The sequence below is a fragment of the Eschscholzia californica genome, unplaced genomic scaffold (genome assembly GCF_041429995.1).
Source record: "Eschscholzia californica isolate CP2 unplaced genomic scaffold, dmEscCali1.0.p SCAF_6, whole genome shotgun sequence".
NCBI classification, from domain to species: domain Eukaryota; kingdom Viridiplantae; phylum Streptophyta; class Magnoliopsida; order Ranunculales; family Papaveraceae; genus Eschscholzia; species Eschscholzia californica.
Genome location: NW_028238483.1, coordinates 17,268,616 through 17,296,187, shown reverse-complemented (window position 1 = coordinate 17,296,187; position 27,572 = coordinate 17,268,616). Strand labels below are relative to the sequence as shown.

Here is a 27,572-nt window from a genome sequence, read left to right as displayed (position 1 = left end):
GAACAAAAACAAAATGGTAGAGAAAATTGGTTTAAGCTTACGTATCTTATGTGGGAGTGGTGGAAAACTCGAAATAATCGCCATTTTAGAAATGAATCAGCTGATTTGAATAGATGTTGGTTGTCGGCCAAAGAAAATCTAAGGTATGTTACTGATCTGAATACTCCCTCCACTACTAACATTCTCTTGCAGATAAACAATTGGTTTCCTCCTCCGATGGGTAAATACAAAGTCAACTTTGATGGATCTTATAGAGGGAATCAAGCTTCATGTCGGCCTTAGCTAGAAACTATGAAGGGACGACGATTGGAACGAAAAAATGGAGCTTGGATCCAAGTTCGGCTCTTCGTGCTGAAATGAAGGGTTTCGAATGTGGCTTGGATCTTGCACAAGAATTAGGGCTGCAAGACTTTATACTTGAAGGAGATTGTAGGGTATTGATAGACCTAATTTCAACGGCAGAGATCGATCCGCCGTGGAGACTTATAAGAAAGATCGACGGTTTAAGAGTGCGGGTGAATAGACAACAGCTGTCCATTAGTTATTGTCCGAGAATCCAGAATGAGGACGCGCATTTACTGGCGCTTTCGGTTTACCCCCCTCAAGATTAAAGACTATGGTTTAGTACCTTCTGTTGTTAACTATGTTATGTTTAGACTCCAAAGTTAACTGTTTTGGTATTTATTTTTCCTTTGGGTCTGTCCAATGTAACATACTGTTTGATTAGTAAGGTTTAACTCAAAAAAAAAAAAAAAAAAATAGAAAAGGGTTAGGTTTTAATGGCATGGAATTTCAGTTGATAAAAGTTTTCTCTATCTTCTTCTTCTCCTTCTTCATCTTCTTCTTCTTCTTCTTTCTCTCTCTTCTTTTTCTTCTTCTCCAACAATGGATCGGCAGGTGAGAAACAACATACTCTAGAGATTATTAATGGAGGAAAACTAATTACAAAGGAAAGAGGAAAAGGGATCCGGCGAAGGGAAGACCCTTCGTCGAAGGAACAGACACAGATCTGTGGACGGTAACGAGTTGGTTTTGATTGTAGAGAGAGAGAGAGGATAGTCGCACAATTGTTGTTTTAGTACGAAAAATAAATCAGGCTTTGTATTAGCCATTGATGAAAAAATGGATCGAGATTGAAATAGAGAGAAAAATAGATCAAGAAAGAGACAGAGAGAAGGTAATAAACCGGAAAAAGAAATGGGTGAATCCCCTTTCAATAAGGAATCCCCCCATTTTGACTGTCGGCCCCAACAAACCGTTGAGAAGTCCTTTAGCCCAGACTCGCAGACCCACAGAGAGCTCCCAGTCACTTAGCTACCTAAAAAATATACTCAATTCGTCTCCTGGGACTCGCGCTTGAACCACCTCACCTCTCACATGTTTAGTCATCTGGAGAGAAAAATCCTTGTTTTCTCATAGGCGGTTCAAGTGGGAGTCCAAAGACGCGCGGGTCACGTAGACTCGTTGGAGCTCCCAAACACATTGGAGTTGCTCCAAGAGGCCATTATGTGGAAGATGTTGAAATCACGACTGACCCGAACAACCATGAAAAAGAACAAAACACCACCTCCACAGTCCAACTAAACCCTAAACATTAGAACTCTCCTTTTCTCAACAAGCGCCACATCTGTTCATGCTTCCCGTTAGCTAGTAGCCCTCTAGTTATCTGTAATCTAGGGTTTTCGAACTATTTCTCTCTCTGTCCTAACTGTACCTATTGTAAGACTTCTTACTGAAAGAGATGTCGTCGAGGCCGGAGTTACAAGCACCACCTGAGATATTCTACAACGATGTAGAAGCTCGGAAATACACTTCGTCTTCTCGTATTACTGAGATTCAGGTAAAAATCCCCCCAAAAGTTTCAATTTTTATTAAGCAGTTCAAATAGACTATTAATGGGTTTTGTTTGTCTTTGACATTTTGATGAAAAAGGCAAAACTTTCTGAGAGAGCACTGGAACTTCTTGCTTTACCTAATGATGATATGCCTCGTCTTTTACTTGATATAGGTGATTATTTGTTATCTTTAAACCTAATAGTACTTGATATCAATTCTTTGATTCTTTTTCATACTGTGTGTGTTTTCATGAATAATTTAGGTTGTTTTTCTCTATGTCAGATCTGAAATCTGATTCAGAGGTTTGTTTTAGTTTACCTGAGTCAGATTTTAAATCATTTTTGTTTGACCTGTTATAATCTGACTCGTTTGAATGGCTAATTCCGTAACTCGGGTTGGGCCGATATGATTCGTACAATTCAGAAAACAACACCTAAGATATTTTTTCTGTGCGAGTTAGAAAACAAATACGAACGCCTCAAGGCATCAGGTGATGGCTTCGCCTCTTTGCTTGCTTCGATGCGTACGCCTTGAAAGTTTCTTTAAAACATTACTAATACCGAATAGCTGATAGTGTCTAGGTGTTTTCTCTACCGGTTATTTTTTTCAATTTCTAATTTATTTTCTCCCGTCTTATTAGAAGCAGGGGCGACAGAATTACACCAATACGGCTAGCCCGACTAGTTTTATTTAACATGAATGCGCTTCTTTTGAGATTACAGATGTTCCTGACTTGTTTCTCTTGGTATTCAAATAACTTTGTGTTTATAGTTAAGTATTGATTATTTTCTCTTGTGTTTTAGGTTGTGGATCTGGGCTTAGTGGTGAAACAATTTCTGAACATGGACACCACTGGATTGGCTTAGATATTTCAGAATCAATGCTCAGTATGTAGTTTATAATATAACAAAATTTCATATGTTTTCTCTTCTTCGACTAAATGTTTCTTCTTTTCTCATAGATGTTGCTTTTGAGCGAGAAGTAGAAGGTGATCTGATACTTTCTGATATGGGTCAGGTAGTAACCTACTTCTTCAAGATTCTAATTTAGTAATTTCTGCTTTGGAGCCAACCTTTTGAGTAAGATTTCATTGATTATTTTGACCTGTCATGATGTTTCTCCATTCTATATGCTTCAGGGCTTAGGATTAAGGGATGGAGTAATCGACGGTGCTATCAGCATCTCAGCCGTGCAGGTTGGTCTTTCTCCGTTTCCATTAAATCACTCTTTTTCTCTTACAAAATGAAATTTGATCAGTTTCACTTTTATCTCATTATACCTCAATTCTTTTTCAATATTAGAGCATCTCACTGACTTTGACCTGGTTATTATATTTGGATTATACAGTGGCTCTGCAACGCTGACAAATCCTGCCATAATCCAAGATTGAGATTGAAGTATGTCAAATAATGAACTCTACACCTTTTATTAGTTAATCATGTAAACTCATAGTAAAACCTCTTTTCAGGGCATTTTTCGGGTCACTATATCGATGCTTGGCCAGGGGAGCTAGAGCGGTGCTCCAAGTGTACCCTGAAAACATTGCCCAACGTGAGTTGATCTTAGGATTTGCAATGCGTGCTGGTTTTGCAGGTGGTGTGGTTGTTGATTTCCCTCACAGGTAATTTTATGATTTTCAACCATATTTCGTAAATGGTCAAGTTTGTAAATGTGCATTTAATTACATATACATATTTTGAAGGATATCAGTCCCCGAGATAATCCCAAGCCAATATCATACAGAGGCTGGGTTAGTGGGTAGCGCCAATCCCGTTCCTAAGTGCCTAGCCTGATGGATTTAATTACATATTTTGAAGGATATCAGTCCCCGAGATAATCCCAAGCCAATATCATACAGAGGATGGGATAGTGGGTAGCGCCAATCCCGTTCCTAACTGCCTAGCCTGATGGATATTACACCATTACTTCTACAGTTACTTATTATCCTATCATCATAAAGTTCCTCCAAGGCTATAGGGTGTGGAATTATTTTCAACTTTTAACTTCAATTCGTATGTGTTGGCGTAGGCTAACATTTCTCCATTTCTCAAAACCCAAAATTTGTAAAGTGGGAACATGCATAATCATGAAGTTAATGTGAAAATGACAAGTCAACAATATATTCATATTTAGAAGTTACTGTTGAAATTGTGGTTGTAAATGATTGTGAGTTTGTGACAAGTCGAGCCAAGATATTGAAGTCAAGAAGTTTGATTAAGATTTTTCACCTTCGTATGCAAATGATAAAGTGATATAGGACTATAGAACATAGAATCCTGTTCAATATTTTCTCGATATCCAAAACCGCATTTCAGTAGTCAAAAAGTCTCTTCTTGAATTTTTGCTTAGAATTTAATTATCTTCTATAGTAGTTTCCCTGAAGATGTTGATGTTTTGGACTCATAAGAATCATCGTTGTCACTACAGTTCTAAGAGTAGGAAGGAATACCTCGTTCTCACATGCGGTCCACCATCCATGAGCACAACTGTTCCGAAGGGCAAAGGTGAAGATGGAGAGAGTTGCTCAGAGGACGAGAATAGTGATGATGAAGAAAATCAAACAGTGAGCTCTCTCTGTTCTGTATTTGTATTCTTGTTTTTTAGGACTTCATTTTCAGATATTATTTATGGAGAAGATAATATGAAGCTGAGATCTCTTCTTGTATCAGAATTAGATGTGGTACATTGGTCCTTAATTCCTAGTTACCTATGTAAGGTGGATAGTGCATAAGCTCTCTTCTTCTATCAGAACTAGATACAGTAGATTGTTGCTTACCTAATATTTAGTTATCTACGGATAGTGCATACTTCTTTTTAGTATATATTGCCATGTCCCATACTCGAATGCTTGTTTCAGACTCGTATATCCTTGCCTTGCGCTCGCATCTTCGGATACTGATACCCATAAAAATGTCCATGTTGCATACCATCTCATAAGTCAATTACTTCAACAGTTAGAAAAAACAAAATGTGAATCATAATCCCGAAGTGTACATGGAACTATGAGACATGGAGTACAAATGAGCTTTAATTTTGTTTGTCTTGAAAATATCAGCATCTCATAATCTGTAGTAACACTAGAAAGCATTGCAGGTTGGTGTTTCAGACAGACATCGGCCAAGAAAAAGGCAGAAAACAAACAAGAAAGGGAGGGGAAGAGAATGGGTGCTTAAGAAGAAAGAACAGCTAAGAAGAAAAGGAAATGTTGTGCCTCCTGATACGAAATATACTGCTCGCAAAAGGAAGGCTCACTTTTGACAGCCATTTTCGTATCTGAAGTACCCTATTTTAATCTTTTCTTTTGGAGGATGCCTGTAATGGTGTGAAAATTTTGTTTGAATGTTTACGAAGAATTGTTTAAAAAATTTGTACCGGAGTAATGGAACAATTGACTGCATATTATTGTTTTGAAGGAAGAAAGTCTTTGAAGTTATTTCGTATTCTCTAGATTCATTTTCTTTCTATCTAATATATGCAGGACCTGATGCACTATTTAGGTGTCGTTTGGCAACAAAAAGTAGGAGTTCTTTTGCTTTAAAAAAGTAAAAAATTATCATAAGTATGTTTGACAAAAATGTAACTTATAAGTAAAAAAGTTAGTTTATTAATGCAACTTCCTTTTCTATTTTTTTCTCATAAAGATATCTGATTTCAATTAAATTTATTTATGATTTTCATGATTACTCTTTTGGAAGAGGTGGTGGTGATATTAGTAATAGTAGTGGTGGTGGAGGTAAGATGGTGGTGGTGCGGTGGTTGTGATGGAGGTATGATGGTTGCGTTGGTGGAGGTATGAGATGGTGGTGGTGGATGTATGGGGCTGGTGTTGGTGGAAGCAAGACGGTGGTGGAGGTATGGTGGAGGTATCAGGTATGGGATACTGGTGGTGGATGTATAATGGTGGTGCAAGTACGTTGGTGGTAGTGGTGGTTGAAATAGAAATGATGGTGGCGATAGTGCAGATATAGAGGTGATAGCGGCGGCAATGGTTGTGGTTGAGGTGTGGTGGTGGAAAGGTACAATGGTGGTGGAAGGGTACAATGGTGGTGGAGGTACGGTAGTGGTGGAGGTGCGGTAGTGGTGGAGGTATGGTGGTGGTGGTTGAGATACAACTGCGGTGGAGGTTTGAGGTGTGGTGGTGCTGGTGTATAACGGTGGTGGTACAAGTGGTGGAAGTTTAGTTGTGGTGGAGCGGAAATAATCAAAGAAATGAAATTTGGTAAAGTACAATTCGCGCATATGTTAGAAGAAAAGTTGCTTAACTTTAAAATCAAAAGTAAAAAATATGAACTTTAAAAGAAAATCAAATTTTAACTTAAGGTGAAGTCAGAAATTTTCACATTACCAAACTAACTTTTTTGCTTTTCTACTTAAATAAGCAAAAAAGTAACTTATTTTAGGTGTCGTTTGACAACCAAAAGTATTAGTACTTTTGCTTGTAGTAGAAGTTCTTTTGCTTTAAAAAAGTAAAAAATTTCAAAAGTATATTGGACAAAAATGTTACTTATAAGTAAAAATGTCAAGAAGTTAGTTTGGTAATCAAATTTACTTTTGATAATTTTATTTTTCTTTTACTCATAGAGATACTTGATTTTAATGAATTTATTTATGATTTTCACGATTACTATTGTATACAAAGTGGTGGTGATATTAGTGATAGTGGTGGTGCCTTGAAGGTATGGTTATGGTTTGGTGGTGGTTGAGTTATGATGGTGGTGTAGAGGAATGATGGTGGCATTGACGGTGGTAGAGCTATGTTGATGGTAGTGGTGGAGGTATGATGACGATGATAGTGGTGGAAGTACGATGGTTGTGGTGTGGTGGTTGAGATACTGTGGTGGTGGACGTATGGTGGTGGTGGTGAATAAGGTATATGATTGTTAGTGACGGAAGTTTGGTGGTGGATAAGATATGTAGGTGGTAATGACGGAGATTTGGTGGTGGTGGTGGTGGTGATGGTGGATAAAATATGTGGGTGGTAGTGATGGAGGTATAATGGTGGTGGTGAAGGTACGGTGGTGGTGGTGGTGAAGGTAGGTGGTGGTGAAGGTACGAAGGTGGTTGTAGTTGAGGTGTGGTGTGGTGAAGGTGTGTGGTAATGGTGTTAGTGATGGAGGTATGGTGGTGGTGGTGGTGGTGGTGGAGGTGCGAAGGTGGTGGTGGTTGCAGTACGGTGGCGGGGAAGGTGCAATTGTTGTTGAGGTGGTGGTGGAGGTACAATGGAATGTTGGTGGTGGAGCGGAGGTAGACGAAGAAAAAAATTGCGTCAAGTAAAATTTATTTATGTGTTGTACATAAGTTACTTTACTTTAAAGTCAAAAGCTAAACGTTTTAACATCAAAAGAAAGTCAAATCTTAACTTAATTAAGTCGGAAGTTTTCACGTTACCAAACTAACTTTTTTAATTTTTTACTTAAATAAGCAAAAAAGTTACTTATTTTAGGTGTCGTTTGGAAACCAAAACTATAAGTACTTTTGCTTGTAGTAGAAGTTCTTTTGCTTTAAAAAAGTAAAAAAATTTCAAAAGTATATTTGACAAAAATGTTACTTATAAGTAAAAAAGTCAAAAATTTAGTTTGTTAATCCAATTTACTTTTGATAATTTTATTTTTCTTTACTCACAGAGATACTTGATTTTAATGAATTTATTTATGATTTCCACGATTACTCTTGTACATGAAGTGGTGGTGATATTAGTGGTAGTGGTGGTGGCGGTGCCTGGAAGGTATAGTTATGGGGTTTGGTGGTGATTGAGGTATGATGGTGGTCGTAGATGAATGATGGTAGCACTGACAGTGGTGGTGGTAGAGCTATGGTGATGGTAGTGGTGGAGCTATGATGATGGTGTGGTTGTGAAAGTACGGTGATGGTGGAAGTATGGTGGTGTTGGTGGTAGTGTGGGGGTTGAGATACGGTGGTGGTGGTGGACGTATGGTGGTGGTGGTGGATAAGGTATGTGAGTGATAGTGACTGGGGTATGGTGGTGGATAAGATATGTAGGTGGTAATGATGGAGATTTGGTAGTGGTGGTGGTGGTTGATGAGACATGAAACAGTCTCATTTGAATCTCTTAATTCGGGTTAGTTAGTCTAGTTAGAGCGGTTACTCTGATGATTTGTTTGATTTTCTTTCTCAGGTCTCATTTACGGAGTCCGATGCGAAAACATCGTGATAAAGACATACTTGAGGGGCATTTTGGTCATTTTGATGACAAGGGTATTCCGGTTAATATTAGTGCTCATGTGAAAGTAGAGTCCAAGACGAGTCCATCGGCGAAAGCGGAAGTGGAATCGGAGTCCGGATGCGAAAATAGGAGCAAGTCAAAGTTTGGCTCAAAACCCACTCTCCAAGTCAACAGGTGACACATGGCAAGCATCTAAACGTTAATGTGAGACTTTGGTATTCGGGTGGGAACTCTGGTGGGCTCTCTGGTTATATTCGGGATCTGCTCTTCACTTTGATTCCATGTAGCGCGGGACATGCTGCTTCTGTACGTGCATGAGAGATCCAACGACTAGTGGGATTTCCGGCCACGTGGCTTCATCGCGATCGTGAGCTCCATCCCTTCTCAGCTATCCGCGACTCACCATATCAAAGACCAGGACCCTCACAATTCAAATTGGGATTTTATCTTTCCCAGCTATTCTCCCGCTCATCTCTATTATCTCCTTCCTCTTATAACCGAGAGGACATGGAAGGAGATAAGAGACAGAGAAGGAAACAGAGGGAGATGAGGAAAGAAATTAGAAACCGAGAGAGAGAGTGTGTTTTAGAAACAAAAATGAGAAAAAGGAAAGAAGGAAGAAGGAGGGTGACATTCGGCTTTATAACAGGAAGAAAAACAGAGGCAGAGGGCTATCTCATCTTGGAGGGATCATCTCTCTAGCTCATTTAGAACCAAAAATCAGAGAGAGAGAGAGAGAGGGAGCTAGAAAAACAGTAAAACCGGGACCATCAAGCTTCACACGACGATTATCAAAAACAGAGACAGAGAGAAAACAGAGGTGAGAGAGAGAGAGACCGAGCTCATCATCATCATCAACATCATCATCTATTTTCCTTCTTCATCTTCATTTTCTGAGTTTCTTTTAGTGACAGAGAGAAATCAAGAAGAATTGTAGAGAGAAAGAGAATTCTGGTTTTGGGAAGAATTGTAGAGAGAGAGAGAGGATTATTGAATTCATCAACATATATTTCTTCTTCTTCTTTATCTGAAGTTCTCTATTTGTGAGAGGTAGAAAGCTTAGAGAGAGATTGAGAGAGTTTTAAACAGAAAAAAATAGGAAGAACAGTAGAGAGAGAGAGAGAGAGAAAACCGAGAGTTTAATTTGAGTCTTTTTCTTTCATTTTTGATTCTTCTTTGTTAATCTCAGCTTCTTAGTGAGAAAGAGAGAGAGATTACAAAGAAAGTGAAAGATATTGTTGAGTTTATAAAGAAGAAACAGGAGGTTGAAAAAGAAACAGTAAGGAAGAAGGTGAGAAAATCATTTTCTCTCAAGGAAAATATTTCCGGGAAGACGAGAAAATCGTTTTCCCGGAGGGTGTGTTTGGCGGAAATTCAGAAAATCAGAAGAAATCCTTTCCCTTAAGCTCTGTTTGGCTGAAACCTGGGAAAATAAAAGGAAAACTATTCCCTTAGGGTCTGTTTGGTTTGGAAAAAGCGACAAAGTTAAGTTTTCTTCTTCCTCTCTTTATTTAATTTTCCAATTTATTTTATATATTATCCATGAGTAACTAATCTTTTTATCTAGGGTCTTAGATGAAGTTTTAATGATGATTCTAATGATAAATTAATTACAGTTTTTATTATTCTAACGATAATATCTTCCGGGTTTTTAGACCGTTCATGGACTGAAAATCTGAGTTATATAAAGAACTATCTAATCAGACCAAAATTAAATTGTCGTTAGAATTATTAGAAGAACGGATTCAGAAAACCCTAGGCTCTCCCCCATTTGAGTTCCTTGTATCATTTGTAATTATTTTCTTTCCGTAATTTTATTTTAATATTTTATTCAAAACCAAAACCAAAATCATTTTCAAAATCTTAATATTTCCAAGTCTTAGAATAGGTTTCACTTAGTCTCTGAGGAACGAACCGGTCTTACCGGAATTTATTACAACTTGACACCCGTGCACTTGCGGGTGTAGACCTATTTAGGGTAACCTTCTAGGCCCATCAGTGGTGGTGATGGTGGATAAAATATGTGGGTGGTGGTGGTGAAGGTACGGTGGTGGTGGTGAAAGTACGGTGGTGGTGGTGGTGGTGAAGGTACGGTGGTGGTGGTGGTGGTGGTGGTGAAGGTACGGTGGTGGTGGTGGTGAAGGTACGGTGGTGGTGGTGGTGAAGGTACGGTGGTGGTGGAAGTACGACGGTGGTGGTGGTGAAGGTGCGGTGGTGGTAGTGGTGAAGGTACGGTGTTGGTGGTGGTGGTGGTGGTGAAGGTACGGTAGTGGTGGTGGAGGTACGAAGGTGGTTGTAGTTGAGGTGTGGTGTGGTGAAGGTGTGTGGCAGTGGTGTTAGTGATGGAGGTATGGTGGTGGAGGTGGAGGTGCGAAGGTGGTGGTTAAGGTGCGGTGGTGGTGGAGGTACAATGGAATGGTAGAAGTTTAGTTGTGGTGGTGGAGCGGAGGTAGACGAAGAAAAAAATTTCGTCAAGTGAAATTTGTGTGTGTTGTACATACGTTACTTTACTTTGAAGTCAAAAGCTAAAAATTTTAAGGGTTATTTCCCTAATGGCCCCCAACTTTGTGACCAGCTTCCCGCCTGACCCCCTACTTTACGAAAAATACCCATATGGCCCCCTTCTGTTATAACACCGTCACTCTTTCTCCTCCATCATGTTTTCTCTCTCTGCCAAGTCATGCCACATCATCTGTTACGCCACCTCATCACCTTCTCTGGCGAGAGTCGCCGGCCGGCGACTTCAAACCTAAAAAAAATAAAAATAAATAATTCTCTCTTCCTCTCTCTCTCTAAATTTTTTTTTCTTTCTTCTCTCTCTCTCTAGAACTGTTAGATCTAGAGAGAGAGAAGATTCATCACGAACAGAGATTTGTTCGTGATGAATCTTCTCTCTCTCGCCGGAGAAGGTGATGAGGTGGCGTAACAGATGATGTGGCATGACCTGGCAGAGAGAGAAAACATGATGGAGGAGAGAGAGTGACGGTGTTATAATGGAAGGGGGCCATATGGGTATTTTTCGTAAAGTAGGGGGCCAGGCGGGAAGCTGGTCACAAAGTTGGGGGCCATTAGGGAAATAACCCAAATTTTAACTTCAAAAGAAAGTCAAATTTTAATTTAAGTGAAGTCAGAAGTTTTCCAAACTAATTTTTATTTTTCTACTTAGATAAGCAAAAAAGTTACTTATTTTAGTGTTGCCAAACGACACCTTAACATATGCAAACATGCCAAAAGTCTTTCTGGTGAGGAAAATCTCCTGGTTTATATAATAAAGCCTTGATTTCTTCTGCCTGGTGGTAGCCAAGAAAAGAAAGCGGATTGAGATTGCAATTCCTACACTATGATAATGTCGTCTTCTGTGGGAAATTAGCATGGAGTATTCAAACCGAATCCAACTGCCCTTGGGTACGGTTTCTAAGAGCATCTCCAATGCAACACTCAAACTTTAAATCTTAGAGTGTCACATAGGATCTTTTAGAGTTTTTCATTAAAATTCATCTCCAATGCAAAACTCAACATGAATCTCTAGAGTGATGTGTCAAGATCTATTTTAGAGATCCTTAAGAGGGCACTCTAAATTTAGAGTGTTCTCTTGAGGATCTCTAAGTGCCACATAAGCAAATTAATTGGTTTTATACTAAAATATAAGTTTTTAGAGTTTCTCTTGAGTGTTGTTTTGGAGAAGGTTTTCCAATAGAGTGTCCCTAAATGTCCAAATAGGAAAGAGACCATTTAGAGATCCATTTTTCACACTTGACACATAGGATTTTAGAGTTTTTCTTGAGTCTTGCATTGGAGATGCTCTAAGTTTAAAACAAGATTTTATCCAAGGAAAAATTCAATTTGGATCTCTGAGATGGTATAGCTATGATCAAATAAAAATGCAATTTTAAAGATTTGCATTGGAGACATACAAAACTTGGAGGGTCTCAATAGTGTCATTTAGGAAAAAAAAATTCAATCAAGAGTTGACACATAAGACGAAAGAACTTTTTTAGTTTTGCGTTAGAGATTTTCTAAAAGCCAACTTTTCAGCAGTTCCGAGGCTCCGGGACCTGCTAAATCCCATCACTCCTGGATTTGGAATTTCAGACGTAGGTACGACATCGTTAAACCATTCACATGTTGGGAGATTAATTAGGGTCATAAGATTTAAGGATATATCCGTTCGGTCAGAAGGAGATGTCCTTCCACCAAGATGGCAATGCGTTCAATTTGTCAGTTAGGATAACGATGACCTTATCCGGAAGATCATCTAGTCCATTCGAATTAGGGATCGTAATTCTTAGCTAGAAGCCGCTTACGATCGTCGGGTCACTTCGGTAATCCGCGGCTAACATAGATCCGACCCTACAACGGGTTACACCAAGGAGTGGTGGCTTGATCGGAGAGAGTTGAATAGCAGGATCATGCCTACAGATAGATATGATCCAGTTTGATAGGGCCCAAAAAGATAGAAAAAACCAGACTCGATAAGGAAGCTCGGGAAGGCTAAAAAGGGGGCAGCCATGAAATGGCCGACCAGGGGCATGGGTCGCCCATATGAAGGAAATCCTAGAGGGAAACCCGCCCATTAAGGGGGTTGGTCTGGTCGGCCATATGTAAGGGAAATCCTAGATGGGAAATCTTGTGGCCCGGATTAAATCCTGATCTGAATATGATTCTAATTAGGGTTTCTCTATATAAGGACCATTATAGAACTGAAAAGGTGTGGAATTTTCTCAAAGAGAAAATCATCTCTCTCTCTCTCTCAAACAGGTAAGCGGAGAAAGATGGATTTTAGAGAAAAGGCTCTCAATCTGCTATCTATCTAGTCAAAAGAAGAATAGTTCTTCTTCTCAACCTTCAATAAGGTCCTAGCTGAGATTGAAGAAGGGAGATCAGGTCAACTTGCTCGGGTGTCTCAAGTAGAGGAGCTACACATGAAGCTCTCATCTTCGGGATAAAGACATTGAAATCTACTTCGAGGAAAGCGAATCGAGGTATTCTTTTTTCAAGTTCTAGTTCATTACTAGTTCTTGCATGTGTTCCTAGTAGCCAGTGTTAAACATTTAGATGTTTGAGATTCCGCTTACAACACTAGGTAGTGTCAAAACCCAACAAAGATCAACATCTGGAACTGGTAACTAGATCCTCTTTTCTATGCCCCCTCTTCCCTCCTCAATACTAAAAATTTTCCTTCTTACTCAGGCTTCTCAACTTTTATTCATAATAATCAACGGACGAACCTTTTGCTATTAACATTATTGGTTCTTTTAAAACAACGACGACCAAGACATAATCCAAAGCTCAAATGACCCTAACGAACTCAGGTAAATTCACTGTAGCATCTTTTAATGACAGTATGATAACTTCTGTGCACCATATCTGGTAGGATGATGTCCCTCGCAAACATGGGAAGTTTTACAGGCAATGTCCTATGTTTTAAAGGCAATGATGTTAAAGGCAGCTGGAGGCAATCCCTTTTAGAACATATTTTGGTTAGAGGCAATGCAAGCAAAATAAGGCTATACCAATTTGAGTTTGACCTAACGACACAATTGACGTTGTTAGGTCATAGCTAAGTCAAGTTTGAGTTAACCAACCTTCCACCTTCTTCTTCGGTAAAAGGTCGTTGGTCAGCAACTTCCGGCCGGCGACTTCGGAATTTTTTTGTTTCTCTTTCTTCTTCTTATCCGCCTCTTTTCTCACTACTTGATTCTAGCATACATGTGGAAATACCTTTTATGTTAGTGAATGAAGAAATGGAGCAAAAAGTTTTACCGAACCAGATTTGACGATGATGTTGTCGATAGGAATGAAGATCAACTTAACGAAAAATCGGCGAATCCCATAATGACAAAATTGCCAGTCGTACTGAAAGCCAACCTTGTAATTCTACATCAAAACCCATAATCAAATATATAAACGATTCATTACCTCATAATTCTCTGGACTTTAAACATAAAATTACTTCAATCATTCATAATAACCAAAATTTTATCATAATAAAAATATTGTATTCCTAATCTACTAGAATTTCCAAAGTTTGTATACGACAAAGGATCTAAAATATCTATATAATATTATTGTTACTTATCTTAGATTGAGTAGGAATATAATAAGTAGTTAAGAAGGTAATAAATAATAGTATACAATTAGGATTTTAAGTTTCCGAACAGAAAGTTCCAAGAAATTAAAAGATGTTGTTTTGGTCTGTCTCGGCTGAGACACTCGAGAATCTCGATCAACCCCTAACTAGGTGTCTCGTCCGAGTCTCGTCTTGGGAGAAGAACGAGACTGAGCCGAGACCCGAGATTCTCGGCCGACACCAACTTCATAGCCTGCCAATATATTGAGCAAGAAAATTATTTAAACTCCAATACCCAGGGTCGGCCCAATCATATTTTAGGCCCAAAACCGAATCAAGAAATGAAGCCTTTACTATAAGTACAAATTGGACATAAAAATACATTTAGGGGGGACCGAACCCTTGACCATTACCTAATAATCCACCTTCTTATCCACTAAGCTATTGCATAATTCTTGTTAATATTTAAGTTATAGATTTATTTCTTGGAACCAAACTATCCCATAAACTCCATTAATGAGGCCCTCATGTAAGTTGGGGTCCAAAGCGGCCGCTTTGGCTGCTTTGGGCTTGGGCGGCCCTTGACAATACTTTATTGTTTGATTTGGTCAACCGTACTAATGGTAGGTGTTAATTTTGTTAGTGGACTATTTTATTACAGTTTTTAAAGAAAAGAGAATCGCAGACTCATCCACCCTCTAAGTTGTGAAGCCCGACTCTTAGAGAAAAATTCACAGTTAAGAATGTGATCCATGATGCAATCCTTCCTCCAGTGTACCATTTTGGATTGTAATCCAGTAGGGTGGAAGTTTTTGGGAAATAAAGAAATTTTCCGGGGTACAAAATTTTGGGTCGAAATAATTTTTTTTTTGTAATTTCATGTTTCCTCCAAACACAACCAACCCTTAAGTTTTTTCCAATTTCTTCTTCCATCTCCTCCGACTTCCTGCTTCGAATTCCTTCATCACATCCATATTTCCCCTCTCTCACACATCTCTCTCTTATTAATCTCCCTCTCTATCTTATTAACTCATTCTTATTTGCAAGTCAATTACTGGCCATAGGTATTTTTCTTCTTGGAGCCTTAAAAAGCAAAGATAATGATCAAGCAAGATTAACGGGAGAGAGAACTTCTACCCTTCCTCATAAACTCTACTCTCGCTCCATGCATCCATCTCTTTCACATGTATTATTTGGACTAATCTATTACACTTTATGGACAAAAACTCATAAAGGAAGCTAATTATATATTTAAAACCCTAGGCAAACATTTACTAGTAGTGATTTTGGGCTACATCTTGAGCTTATATCACCTGAAAGATTTCTAAAGATTTTCAACGGAACATGATAAAAGTCGCTAAACCCTAGGATTTCAATCAAAAGGGAGAGCGATTCGAGAGAGAGAAAGAGAGATCAGAGAGAAAGATTTGAGAGAAAAACGAGAGATGTAAGAGAGATTTAGAGAGAAAGAGATCAAAGAGAGATAGAGAAGAGAGAGCAAAAAAAAATGAAGATGGAGAAGAAGGTGTGTTTGGAAGAAATTTTTCATGTTCTCACCCTATGAAATTTGGCACCTCGAAAACTTTTCTTGTTTCCTCAAAACATCGACCTCCAGTAGTGATACAACCACCAAATAGTTGAATTGTTTTCAGAGAGCAAACAAAATCAGGGATTAGGATTCTCACAAGATGTGATACATAAATCTAGGGAGAGTTGACCCTCAAATCAAGCCTGCTGATTTTTTTTATAACAAGCTTGCTGATTTCAGTTGCTCCCGTAGTCGAATTTGAATTTTGGTTGTCCGATCACCATAGTTTTAGGTTATTGCATTCCTTTGGCACCAACCATGCTTAAGTGATTACATCATTTCTAATAGTACTTCTAATGCAAGAATCAAATTGAGAAACTATACGTGTCACCTAAGTTTTTTTTTGAATTTTTTTACAAAAAGCTCTCCAATACAAAACTTAGTTTAGGTCTTAAGATGATGTGGCAACATCTAATTTTAAGACGACTCAAGAAGAAACTCAATATCTGATATTTCTCTTGATGATGTCAATTGTCCACTCGATACTTATCTAGAAAATGACGCTTCAGTGATTTCCAACTTTTAAGAGTGTTATATTGAAAGTGTCTTCTTAACAGAGGGTCCCAAGAATGTCATATAGAAAAAAAAAATGAATTTCAATTGACACTGATTCCAAAATTCTGGAGGTCCCAGGTTCGATTCTCAAAAGAGGTAGAATCCGAGTTTATTGAACTTGAATTATTAAAAGTATTAGTAATGTAAAAATTTTGCGGGACTTTAGGTCTCTTTCATGTTGAGCTTTGGGCTTATTTCATCAATGGTTTAATTTTAGAAACTTTTTTTAGTTTTGGAAGGGGAGATGTCCTAAGAAAAAGCTTGGTTTTGAATAAGGGCCGAGATATCCACCGTTAGATTCTCAACAAAGTCATAACCATGTATCTTATAATCTTAAGGACTTAAATGTAATATTTCGAGAATTATGGGTCCCTCTCTATTAATTCTTCTTCAACACCTAGGGTTTTGAAGGTTTAATATAAAACGGTGATTTAGGGTTTCCTTTCTCTTCTAGTCGCCAAACCCGCAGAGAGAAAGAGTTGCAGAGTATTCAGATCCAAACTTCTATCTTTCAGGTGAGAAAAAGAAATCTTCCTTCCTTCTTCGATTCTAGTACTAGTAGATTAACGGTTCTCAATGTCTAGTCCGATTCTATTTGATTCATGATCTTTCTAATCTCGACTTCTTCAGCGTTTTTCGTGTTGATTCTAGGGTTTTTTTTTTTCTGTATTTTGGTTAAGACTGAAGTTGTTTTAATCTTGATCAGGTAAGATGGCTAGCGTTCCAGGATGTTTGATTTGGGAAATCGTAAAGAGGAACAATGCTTTCCTCTTGAAGGAGTTCGGTAATGGAAACCAGATGGTTCAGTTCAGCAAGGAGAGTAACAATCTCTACAACATCAACTCCTTCACTCACTCAGGTACATCCTTTTTAGGGTTTCTCTTTTGTATTCTGTTAAACTTTTAGGTTTAATACTTATTTCATTTTGATTGTTGCTGTAATAATATGTGATTGATTTTGAAATTTTAGGGTTGGCAAACAAGAAGACAGTTTCGATTCAGGCTGGAAAAGACAACTCTGTAGTTCTTGCCACAACCAAGACAAAGAAGCAGAACCAGCCTGGTAACTTGGTTCACAAGACTGTCATGAAGAAGGATTTCAATCGAATGGCCAAGGCTGTTACCAACCAGGTACACCATTCGATCAATAATCATGAACTTTTGTGTTAATTTCTTGTCTAACTAGCAATCTGAGATCTGGGTTATAGATATAATAGAAGTTGAGATTGAGGTGTGATTTGAAAAATGTTGGACCTTGAATTCCTAATTAATGATTGTGATGGTTTTATTAGCGTTTATTTGGTTTTTTGGGGTTAGAAAAACAACTCTTGCTTGGGTTTTAACTGTAACTTCATTGCCTAAGTAAAGATAAAAACTTGTTGAATTAATAGATTTCCACGGACAATATTAAGAATAATGTACAAGTGAAGATCATTAACTGATATCCATATCACTTGATACAAAAAGGAGAAACACTAACAATCGAGAGGGACCTCACAATTTGGAAATCTTGGCTAGTGGTGGGAATCAGGCTGGGTTCTACTGCCCATGGCTGCACAATACCTTGTTGCGGGCACTCCTGGCTCCAGACTCTGAAGAACACTAGTGGCCTATAGGGCAAAAGAAACTTAAAGATGTCATCGACATTGTTTTGTTGTAGACTTGTAGTTTTTTTATCTTGTCCGCTTTGAAATCAAATGGGTACCGGTTAGAATGATAAGGATTAGGTTTTTGTGTCTGTTTATATTTATGCTAATTATTACTTCATCCTGTCATATTGTTTTCTTTGTATTATAACTCACTTGAAGATTTATCAACTTGGTGATGAAGATTTTGAAGTACGATTTATCCATTTGTTCCCCTGATTAAGTAAACTAGAAGATGCCGTGCTTGTTAAATTTCAAAAATAGGAATGTGTTTAACTCACTTCTTCTTGATTAACATTTTTCAGATTGCTGAGAACTACTACAGGAGGGATTTGAAGAAAGCAGCTCTTGCAAGGCTGAGTGCCGTGCACAGGAGTTTGAAGGTTGCAAAGTCTGGTGCTAAGAAGAGGAACAGGCAAGGAGTCAAGACCCCTGGCAGGAAATGAGATAGTTATGGTCTAGTGAAATTTTGTTTACTTGCGGAGACTCAGTTTGATCTTTTTATCGTTTAATCATGAGACAGATTTTAGTAAGGATTTTAATTGTCTATTGTTTTTATGGTGTTGACTATTTAAACTCGTGTTCTAGTTCTGTGTGATGAAATGGATATTATAGCCTTCAAATTTACGTGTTTGTGCCAAGAAAGGTCTTCGTGATCGGTGATCGACTCTCTTTCTCAGGTTTATAGTACTTTGTTTTGGCTATTTTTTGGAGTTACTGATTGGAATGTGATCAATTGAAGATCATAATTATGAGTCTGCGACTAAAGTTTCAATAGAAGGGTTGATGTGAATCCTAAGAAGTGTTCTTGGGTATTATGGGAGTAGTTTTACTTGCCTATTATGGTCTTTATATATTGTATTAGAAAAAATGGCCCAGATGTCCAAAAAAAAAAAGCCAATAGTGCTAAGAGACCACCCGCATCTAGTCCAAATGAAGATCCTTACACCAAATCCAAAAAAAAAATTTCGCTTCACCAACTTTACCCGTCTATATGTAAATACAGATTTATCACCCTCGCTCTCCCTCCTACAAAACCGAAACCATTCACTCTTTCTCTCTTCACGCAAAACAACTCTCACCCAAATTAACTTCTCTTTCTAAACAATCCTAAAATCGACTGGGAAAATTCGGCCAATTTTAGAAACCCTACACCCAAACTAATTCACCACAAAAACTAATTCACGGAATTGAAACCGTGACCTTTATAATAACAGTTGGGTTCGAACCCGCAAACACTAAGGTTGTAACGCTAGCCTACATCCGTTAGGCCAACAACAATATACATTATAAGGAGCAACGTAAATGTACTTAAACTATTACGATTTTTTATTATTATTTTTTTTAAATATCGTATATTATATCGCACAAGTTGAGGGGGGTCTATAGACCCCCCCTAAACCCTACATGGATCCGCCACTATCTGCATATATCATACACTTTTCAGAATTATTATGCATTATTCAGATAGTTTGTGCATTCAGAATACATGGTGTAATTGTCTAACTATATATAAAGTTTCTGGAACATAAAAAGTTGATTTGTACGTTTTTTTTTTATCTATTTTGTATTTGTTTTTCTCCCTACACTTTATGTTGTTGAGACATTAAAGGCAATTTCACTAAAAATTAGCACTCTTAGACATTTCACTACTCTAGCCTTTATACAACTGTTGGATAGACATTTTTAGCGGGTCTTGAGCCCGGGGAAGACTTCATAGTATCGGAAAGGGAAAACAGTTGAAGATCTTGAAGAGACGATATCAGTAGATGAAGAGTAGAAAAAACAAGAATGAAATTTACCATTGAAGAAAGGGTACTTAAAGGCAAATATGCGACAAGGATAGAAAAAGATTTGCATGTAGAGATACAAGACGTGTTAAAGGCATATCACGTAGCGAAAACACGTGATCCTGATACGATGGAGACACCAGATTCGTAAAAACGGTCTATGAACCTCAGGTTCCAAATGGAATATGTGGCAGGACTGATAAGCATCCCTCAAAAATAATAATAATAATAACATTTAAAGAGAACCATTTACAAGGAGCAGAGCAGTGACGTTTTAAGACCACAATCAGGGACGAAACCAGGAATCATAACCGAGGGGGGCCGAGTGTATATAAAATTCTAGAGAACATCTGTTTTTTTTCTAGTTTTCTTACTTAGAATGCATAACTTATTGCTACAAATTGTTTGCATTAATTCATCACTACAATAAAGCGACAAATGTGAAGTTGATATTTTACAAGGACGATCGCCCCATTGCACCAATTACTCTAAATGTAAATCATTATAATTTATTAATTTAACAAGCTTATAAGAATTTTCACAATTTCAAGTAGTTAATTAAATTATCCATATTTAATGAATTTTTCAAAAGCAGTTGTTACTCCACAACTAAAATAAAAAATTCGACCGGCACTCGTACATAGCAATGACTTATAAATGTAGTGTTGACTCTTAATCAATCCCTAGAGACGAGTGACCTATTAATATGAACTTAACCAACCCACACACCCTTGTTCCCTAAATATATTTTAACAACCTTGGCCTCTATAGAGATTAGTGGCTTCCCTATAAAAGCTTACCTATGTTGAGGTCAGGAGTGGCCCCTCTTGACCGCACCTTAGAAACGTCCCTGACCACAATCATCATACAACACAAATGGTGGTAAAAGGAAAAAATAAAATTTATTTATCTTCTGAAATTCCTATTACAGACATTACAACTGAAAAAAAATCAATTCCCAAGTCCGAAAATTAAGGATGAAATTGCAGCAGCAAAAGCATAAACATCTATCTTGGTCCGCTAAAACCAAAAAAGGCGGAAAAAGGAAAAGTCGTCCACAACTTCTACCAAACGTCGAAAGCAAGAAGAGAACGACTAAGTAGAGAGGTAAACCCAAGAAGGAAGAAGAGCCGCACTAAAGGAAGAACCAAATTTCGTTGGAAAAAAAAGACATCCAGAGAAATACCCTACTGTCGTCACGCTGTGAGAGAAAAGCACGAGGAAAGAGGACTAAACCTAGAGATTGGTTTTCCACCCCTCAACCATTTTCGACAGGAAGCAGGAGCGATAGCAGAATGTTCCAAATGCATAGCTCCTCTCGCTAACGTCAATGAATAAAATCCTGAACCTCGAGGTTAGTAGAACTTCTTTGAGTGGATCTCAATTTAGCAAAGCTTCCTTGAGGAGAGAAACATCTCAACACCACCACAACAAATGGAAATTCCATGATGAATTTGGAAAAATTAGAATATTCAGATAATGATTTATCAAATTTTTCGAGGTACAAAATTTTAAAGATAAATTGTGATTTTTTCAGATTGTGAGGATGACATATATGGTTAGCGATCCTCCGAGGAAGGGAGAAAATTGATTCCTTTACCACGAGATAATGTGGAGTGTGAAAAGAGGAAGGTGTAGTAAAAGGAACTGATAATGTCCAAAAAGAAGTGGCTCAAAACTATATGGGCCAAAAAACAATTTGCAAACGGCTCCCTCCTAGTTGTAGGGAAGGGAAAATTTTTCACCACAATATAAACTTAACCAAGACTACTGTATTGCAACAAACGCATAGAAATGTAGGGTTTCCCTATTTGTATACCTGAGTGTGCAGTCCACTGTCATTTACATTTATTAATAGCAGAACTCGTCCTGCAAGTTCTACATAAATTATTTCTGGTGACTTTGGACTGCTTGACAAACGAAGCAGACGAAGGACGGATTACGTACAGTAACGAATAGAAACATGAGAGGGATTTTCAATTTTCAAAGCGAGAGAAGCCTATAACATTTAATCTTTAAAATGGTAGCCGTAACGTGCACTATCCAAGTGAGTTTTGCCTGAATAAAGAAAGTTCACCAGCATCAGCAACCCGACCAATATAGAAAATTGTAAAATTCGTCGCTCCAGGTATGCCAGGATCTCTGTCCAGATTGGCTAACCCCACCACTGCACAAGATAGCCTCAGAATGATGTCCATCATATGATCCGCCACTCGGTTTAATTCTCAAAACATGCATTCAATGTCACAATCGAGTTCTAACTCCTAAAAAGTCTTATACTACCAAAATCTCAGGTATCAAGGATGGACTGTCATAGCTTAAACAATCATATAAAAGAAACCCCAAACAATCAACTTAGATAGAGAAATAATATTTAAGTAACAAATCCACTGGATAATACAGTACCATTTGTGCATGCAACCCATAAGGCAGTAGCATCACTCATTATCAACAAAAGACCTAAAACCAACAAGGGTAATCATAGGTTCATAACAATTCTAGTTTACATATATTTTAAGCTAGATAAATCTAGCAATAGTTCACGAAAGGTGTGACGTTTTTCTAGATCCATTGTTACATTAAGACTTGAAGAACTTGTTCCAATTAAGTTATCTCATTCTAATCTTCTAAAGCAAGAAAAAAGTAAACAAAAACAGAAGACATCCAAATACCTAGACATTACCATCAATCTTTGGTTATGAGACAAGAAAAAGAGAAGATCGTCAAATAAACATCACTAGTTCCGGCCTGCTAAATATGTTGTTCTCTTCGTCCTCCAAAACTGGATAAGCAGCGACAAGTGCATCCTGAGCTCCAATATACAGTGAATTATAGATTTTCCAGTAAACTTCTCTGACCTTCCTCGCCGGGTGAAAGAGTCCCTGTAAACAATAATTCAAGATAGCTGCAGCACCTAAAGCTACTCGCATTCCTTCAATGGCTTCCATTACTGCGTTTATAACATGGGGAGATGTCTCAAAGATATTTGGCCAGACATAGTTGAGTAAATGGACTAGTGCATCTTCACAACCTAACCCAGCTACACCCAAAGCCATGTGCTTTACAGCAGAAGCTGCTGTTTGTCGATGAACTAAGTCTCTGTCCATTAAAGCATCTTCAAGCAAAGGAGTAACTGCATAGATATAATCCTTACCCATTTCACCGATGTACTCGAATAGAAACGAAAGAGATTTCAAAACCCCATTTTGAACGTTAAGTTCTGGGACACGATACTCGTTCATCAGAGCTGGTAGGACTGTAAATGGAGAACAAGTTTCTGCTACAATTGCAATAGCCACAGTTGTGCAGACACGATTTTGACGTTCCTGCACTTTGAGATTATTTAATAATGTTGCTAACACATCTTGAGGTCCAATGGCCTTAGCAATGTACCCAAATGTGTTGACAGTTGCTCTTCTGATTCCCTTCTTGTGGGCTTTAAGCATTTCCAAAAGCTCAAAGCATATCCTCATCCACTCACGGGCAGCAACAAATTCAGCTCCACGGTCAGCAATCCTACCAACGAGATCAATACAGTTCTCCTGAACCTTTTCGTGCCGATTCTTCAAAATAGGAGTCAGACGAGGTAGCAGATCTTTAATCGGGGGAGTCATTTTTGTCATTCCAATTACATTTACTATTGCCTTCAGAGCTCCTAGAATGGATCCCAAAACTTCTGGGTACTCTTCTCCCAAGTATTCATACAAAACAACACCAAGATGACCCATTAGCTGTTCTTCTTCGCACTGCTTCATCACGACAGCAATCCTGGATATAAGATCTGCTGCTTGCTGCCTAACCTTTGCACTCTTGTTGTTCAAACGCCATTTGATTGTACCACAAATCTGTGGAAGGTAAGGTTTCACCCTCTGCCCTAAAGCATTCACCACAGCCCCAAATCCATTCAACATCACATTAGCATCATCACTAGTTTGCTCTTGGAAAGCATACAATATACCATCAATCAGAAGCTCTTCCAGACGTGCATCAATATCAGATGCGCCCAAGTTAGCAACTACCTTCTCTATAGTTTCCATCACCATTCTCCTGTAAGGTTCACTCTCATCTTTAAGATCCTCAACGGTTCTTCCCACTATATCAGCAACGCCAACTTTGTTTGCAATTTCTACAGTGGTTTCCACTAGCTGTTTGTAGTTTCTACGGTCCAATGCCATCCTTCTAACCCAGAAATTCTTAAAGAACTCCGGAAGAATATCATTTCGGATATAATCAGCTTCTACTCCCTCTGTACTAACACATTGTTTCACCACTTTCAACACAATTTTTTTCATTTCTTCATCTGGAGACTGGAACTCACGGATCAATATGAACATAACTTCCTTTGTATAGTAACTAGCATATAGTGCATCCATCAGAGGAATAATAAAACCAATTGCCTTCAGAAAAGCAGCCAATACCTTGCCCCTGTGTGACCTTATCCCCTTCCACAAAGGCTTCAAGACAGAATCGAAACTTTCAATACCATATGGAGCAGAGGCCTCGGCTAGAGCAGCCAATGAAAGTGCAGTAATAGTTCTCACCTTCTGATTCTCATCATTCAAACCATGCTCTATGATTTCCACAAGAGACCTTAGATGGGGAAGAACAGCACAACCAATTAAGATTGCTATCTGCTGTACAATTTTGATACCAGTGTGCCGAGCTTGCCAAGATTTCTTACTCTGACATACAGCTTTCAAGAACGGCAAGAGAGCAGGGATTCCCAGTGCAGAAGCAACAACACTGAAAGCCCTTGCAGTTGTGTTCCTAACGTACTCGTCAATGTTATCAATATCCGGTCTCATCGCGGCAATCATAGTAGCCAATCCAGCAGCTTTACTTAGATTGGAAATAATCTCTCTTCCTTCTACACGAGCATAATAATCTTCATCAATCAAAAGAGGCTCAATAACCACCAGGATCTTGTGAACAAAAGGACGAACAAGCTCATCCAATTTATAAAGAACCCTATCGATAACCTTAACTAGAAGATGTCTCTCTTGATCTTCCAGAGTGGGTTGCATGAGCAACGGCAATATCCTATTGAAGAGTGGACCTGCACCAAACTCTCGAGCTTTATCTGTTAGTTGTCTCAATGCTGTTTTCCTCTGCGGAGGTGTCCCATTCTTAACTTTAAGCAACAGTTTCATAATCTTCCTCTCTTTTTGTTCTTCGGGTGAAAGTTCTTCTTCATCGTCCTCATTCAATAATGCCCCAAAATACTGGTAGTCCTCCGGCTTCATGAAAGGCAACCCTCCAGGTGCTTCTTTCGGAACATCAAACTGCTGCCCACGATTCTCTTCAGGGATCGCATAAAGTGGAGTACCCAATGGAGTTGGAGTAGCAAGAAGCTTTCTCGCAGGAGTTCTAATTGGAACATAGGAGGCTGGTGGATCCAATATTTTGTACCCCTCTTGTGGAAAGATTGCATCAAGCTCTTCATCGGTTAATGGCCTGTTTCTTTCTTCGATATCTTTCTCCCATCTTAACAGATTATACTGTTCAGGTGTCATTGCACCACGAAGATTAATGGCACCAGGTGTTGGAGTAGCAAGTTCAATCCCACCAATTGGTGTTACCCCGGGAGTATATGCTACAGCAGGTGTAGCACCAGGTAGTGGAGTGGCACTGCCCATACTAGCAGGAGTTTCATCCCATCTTGATCTCTGTCGCTTCGGAGTCGGTGTAGCATGTCCGGCAAGCTTGGGTGTTGCATCCCAAGTCATACCTGCCGGAGTGGCACCTGGTGTTACACCACCACCAGCTGGAGTAGCATCAGCATCTGCAACTCGACCTGGTGTTGGTGTTTCATCCCATCTATTCCTTCTAGAGAGAGAAGGTGTTGCATCAGCAACCCTTCCAGGTGTAGGTGTTGCATCCCATCTTCCAATTCCAGGAGTTGAATCCGGCATATCCCAATCAGACCCACTAGTAGCAGAAGAACTCTTCGCTTTCTTACTAGTACCATCTGCTTCCTGATTCTGATCCCATCTATTCCTTCTCTTCTGCACTGGAGCAGGACCATCAACTCTTTCTCTCTCAACAACTTTACCCTTCTCTTCCTCTTCTTTCTTCTTCTTCGCAATCTCTCTCAAAGTATCTTCTTTCTCTTTAATCAATGCATTCTCCTTCATCACATCAGCATAAGTCCTAACAGAAGCATTAGGAGTCTTATCCCCCATAGCAAAAGCATCATTTCTATCAGGAGAAATCATTCGATTCAATCTCCTCCTCCTATAATCATCTTCCCTATCAATAATCTTCTGAGATTTTGGAAACCCTATATCATTATCTTCTTCACCACCTCTAGGCATATCTTTCATGACGGATTTAGGAGCAGTATAAGAAGCAAGTTTTCTAGCTACCTCAGATTCACCAGGATCTTGGGTTTCTTCATCTTCAGTAACAGGGATTGAACGTTCATAACCCTCAAATCGATTATCACCACCATAAAGATCAACATCAAACGTAACAGACGTTAGAGAAGCAACTTGTTGCTCCATCTTCTTTCTCTCTTCTTGAGTTTTAGCAATCTCAGGGTCTAATGTCGACATGATTGAAGAAGCCCTAACTCCAAATAAAACTGTAAAATTAAACGAGACAAACTTAAAATCCTAACAAATCTTAAAAACAAAATCAGGTACTGAAAGGGAAACCCTAACTAATAATAAACAGGAATGAAAATTGAAAATTGAGAGAGTGAGGGAAAGAGAGAATCAGGAACGACCAACCTGTTGTTGAGTTCTCAGATCAAAATTTTCTTCAAATCCAACCCTTGCGCGGCTCGATAAACACTTATTTCTCTCACTAAAACTGGTTCTCAAGAGGTTCGGGAACCTTGCAACTAAAAAAAATGAGGTTAGGGAACAATCGGTATGGGAGGGAAACAGTACAGGTGTCTTTGGGGAAATAAAGAAATTATTGGGGGTACAAAATTTGTGTGGAAACAAAAAAAAGATTTGGAACATTTTGTTTCTTCAACGAAAACTCGTCTGATTTTTGAAACGAGAAGTCATCTGAAAAATCAAACGAAAGAGTTCCGATGAAGGGGCTCTCCCTTTCGCCAGAACTTAGAGAGACAACGAGAGAGAAACAGGGAAAAGGATGGAGAGAGGGAAAAAGGAAGGAGAGAGGAAAGAAAGACGAGAGAGAGTTGTCGCCTGCCGTCACCGGCCAAGAGCCAGCCGTCGACTCTCTGCCGGTAACATGAGAGGTTGTGTTTGGCTAGTTTTTATTTTTATTTTTCACCCTTAAAAATTTGCACCCCAGATACTTTTCTTATTTCCCCAAATCACCCACCCTGGAATACTTGTTCCTCTTTTAACCTACTAAGCATGATGGTAATTTAAGACTCTATATTATCTATATTTAATGTATATTGGAGCATCTCCGATCAAAACTAAAAAAAATTACATTTGTTTTACTTGTCAAGTTTAAATTGAGATTGGCTTTCATATATGTCACCATTTAGATCCCCAATTTAAAAGACATCTCCAATTCAACATGCTAAAAAGTATTTATAGCTGTCCATACATAAAGCCTTGCTACATCAGACATCAAAAGCCCCGTGAGAATAGGTCCCCAGCTCAATCATGTTGTGAACAAGTGTTCAAACAAGCCCAGCTCTGCTCTGCACTGCAGCCACGAACGTTATTTTATCTTATGTACAGGTGTACTAACAAGTCTCAGCGAAATGGGCACCTGACAAAAGCCCTACAGATTGACCCACTGGTCTTTACCTTAAATTTTCACTAACTTTTAACATCTCTTTGTCTTAGAAAAATGTTGTGCAAGTAAATCAAGGGGATAACCTAACAACTTCGACGCGGGCCAGATTAAAGCTCTGAGATCTAGGTTATAAGGGGCAGATCAAAAAAGTAAGAAATCAAAAGTAAGAACACATT

At 38.6% G+C, this 27,572-nt stretch overlaps 3 protein-coding genes across 6 annotated transcripts; 2 read left to right on the top strand and 1 right to left on the bottom strand.

Annotated features, from left to right (window-relative positions):
* Nucleotides 1–1,364: 1,364 nt before the first annotated feature.
* LOC147532073 (18S rRNA (guanine-N(7))-methyltransferase RID2-like) lies at nucleotides 1,365–5,276 on the top strand. 2 transcript variants are annotated; one of them, XM_086649085.1, is made up of 10 exons: nucleotides 1,365–1,508; nucleotides 1,555–1,840; nucleotides 1,933–2,008; nucleotides 2,640–2,723; nucleotides 2,798–2,853; nucleotides 2,975–3,031; nucleotides 3,184–3,233; nucleotides 3,305–3,457; nucleotides 4,264–4,399; nucleotides 4,930–5,276. In XM_086649085.1, exons 2-10 carry the CDS (start codon nucleotides 1,742–1,744, stop codon nucleotides 5,092–5,094), a joined length of 876 nt encoding a protein of 291 aa, XP_086505211.1. In that variant the 5' UTR covers nucleotides 1,365–1,508; nucleotides 1,555–1,741; the 3' UTR covers nucleotides 5,095–5,276. The 2 variants fall into 2 exon arrangements, with proteins under 2 accessions (XP_086505211.1, XP_086505212.1); XM_086649086.1 differs by lacking the exon at nucleotides 1,365–1,508 and having other exon boundaries at nucleotides 1,538–1,840.
* An 11,237-nt stretch (nucleotides 5,277–16,513) lies between these two features.
* On the top strand, nucleotides 16,514–18,505 carry LOC147532072 (large ribosomal subunit protein eL28y-like). Of its 2 annotated transcripts, none has more exons than XM_086650276.1 (4): nucleotides 16,514–16,748; nucleotides 16,940–17,092; nucleotides 17,203–17,363; nucleotides 18,184–18,505. In XM_086650276.1, exons 2-4 carry the CDS (start codon nucleotides 16,945–16,947, stop codon nucleotides 18,322–18,324), a joined length of 450 nt encoding a protein of 149 aa, XP_086506402.1. In that variant the 5' UTR covers nucleotides 16,514–16,748; nucleotides 16,940–16,944; the 3' UTR covers nucleotides 18,325–18,505. The 2 variants fall into 2 exon arrangements, with proteins under 2 accessions (XP_086506402.1, XP_086506403.1); XM_086650277.1 differs by having other exon boundaries at nucleotides 16,641–16,748; nucleotides 16,945–17,092.
* A 3,624-nt stretch (nucleotides 18,506–22,129) lies between these two features.
* LOC147532071 (uncharacterized) lies at nucleotides 22,130–26,511 on the bottom strand. Of its 2 annotated transcripts, none has more exons than XM_086650275.1 (2): nucleotides 26,396–26,511; nucleotides 22,130–26,235 (listed from the first exon to the last, which is right to left on the bottom strand). In XM_086650275.1, exon 2 carries the CDS (start codon nucleotides 26,220–26,222, stop codon nucleotides 22,392–22,394), a length of 3,831 nt encoding a protein of 1,276 aa, XP_086506401.1. In that variant the 5' UTR covers nucleotides 26,223–26,235; nucleotides 26,396–26,511; the 3' UTR covers nucleotides 22,130–22,391. The 2 variants fall into 2 exon arrangements, with proteins under 2 accessions (XP_086506401.1, XP_086506400.1); XM_086650274.1 differs by having other exon boundaries at nucleotides 22,130–26,251; nucleotides 26,400–26,511.
* Between the last annotated feature and the right edge of the window lie 1,061 nt (nucleotides 26,512–27,572).

Bases quoted from the DNA above. Each gene is read 5' to 3' on its own strand.
- LOC147532073 (XM_086649085.1), top strand. From the start codon at position 1,742: ATGTCGTCGAGGCCGGAGTTACAAGCACCACCTGAGATATTCTACAAC. The intron at 1,841-1,932 runs GTAAAAATCCCC...TTGATGAAAAAG, and splicing joins CTCGTATTACTGAGATTCAG to GCAAAACTTTCTGAGAGAGC. The intron at 2,724-2,797 runs GTATGTAGTTTA...CTTTTCTCATAG, and splicing joins TATTTCAGAATCAATGCTCA to ATGTTGCTTTTGAGCGAGAA.
- LOC147532072 (XM_086650276.1), top strand. From the start codon at position 16,945: ATGGCTAGCGTTCCAGGATGTTTGATTTGGGAAATCGTAAAGAGGAAC. The intron at 17,093-17,202 runs GTACATCCTTTT...TTGAAATTTTAG, and splicing joins CAACTCCTTCACTCACTCAG to GGTTGGCAAACAAGAAGACA. The intron at 17,364-18,183 runs GTACACCATTCG...AACATTTTTCAG, and splicing joins CCAAGGCTGTTACCAACCAG to ATTGCTGAGAACTACTACAG.
- LOC147532071 (XM_086650275.1), bottom strand. From the start codon at position 26,222: ATGTCGACATTAGACCCTGAGATTGCTAAAACTCAAGAAGAGAGAAAG.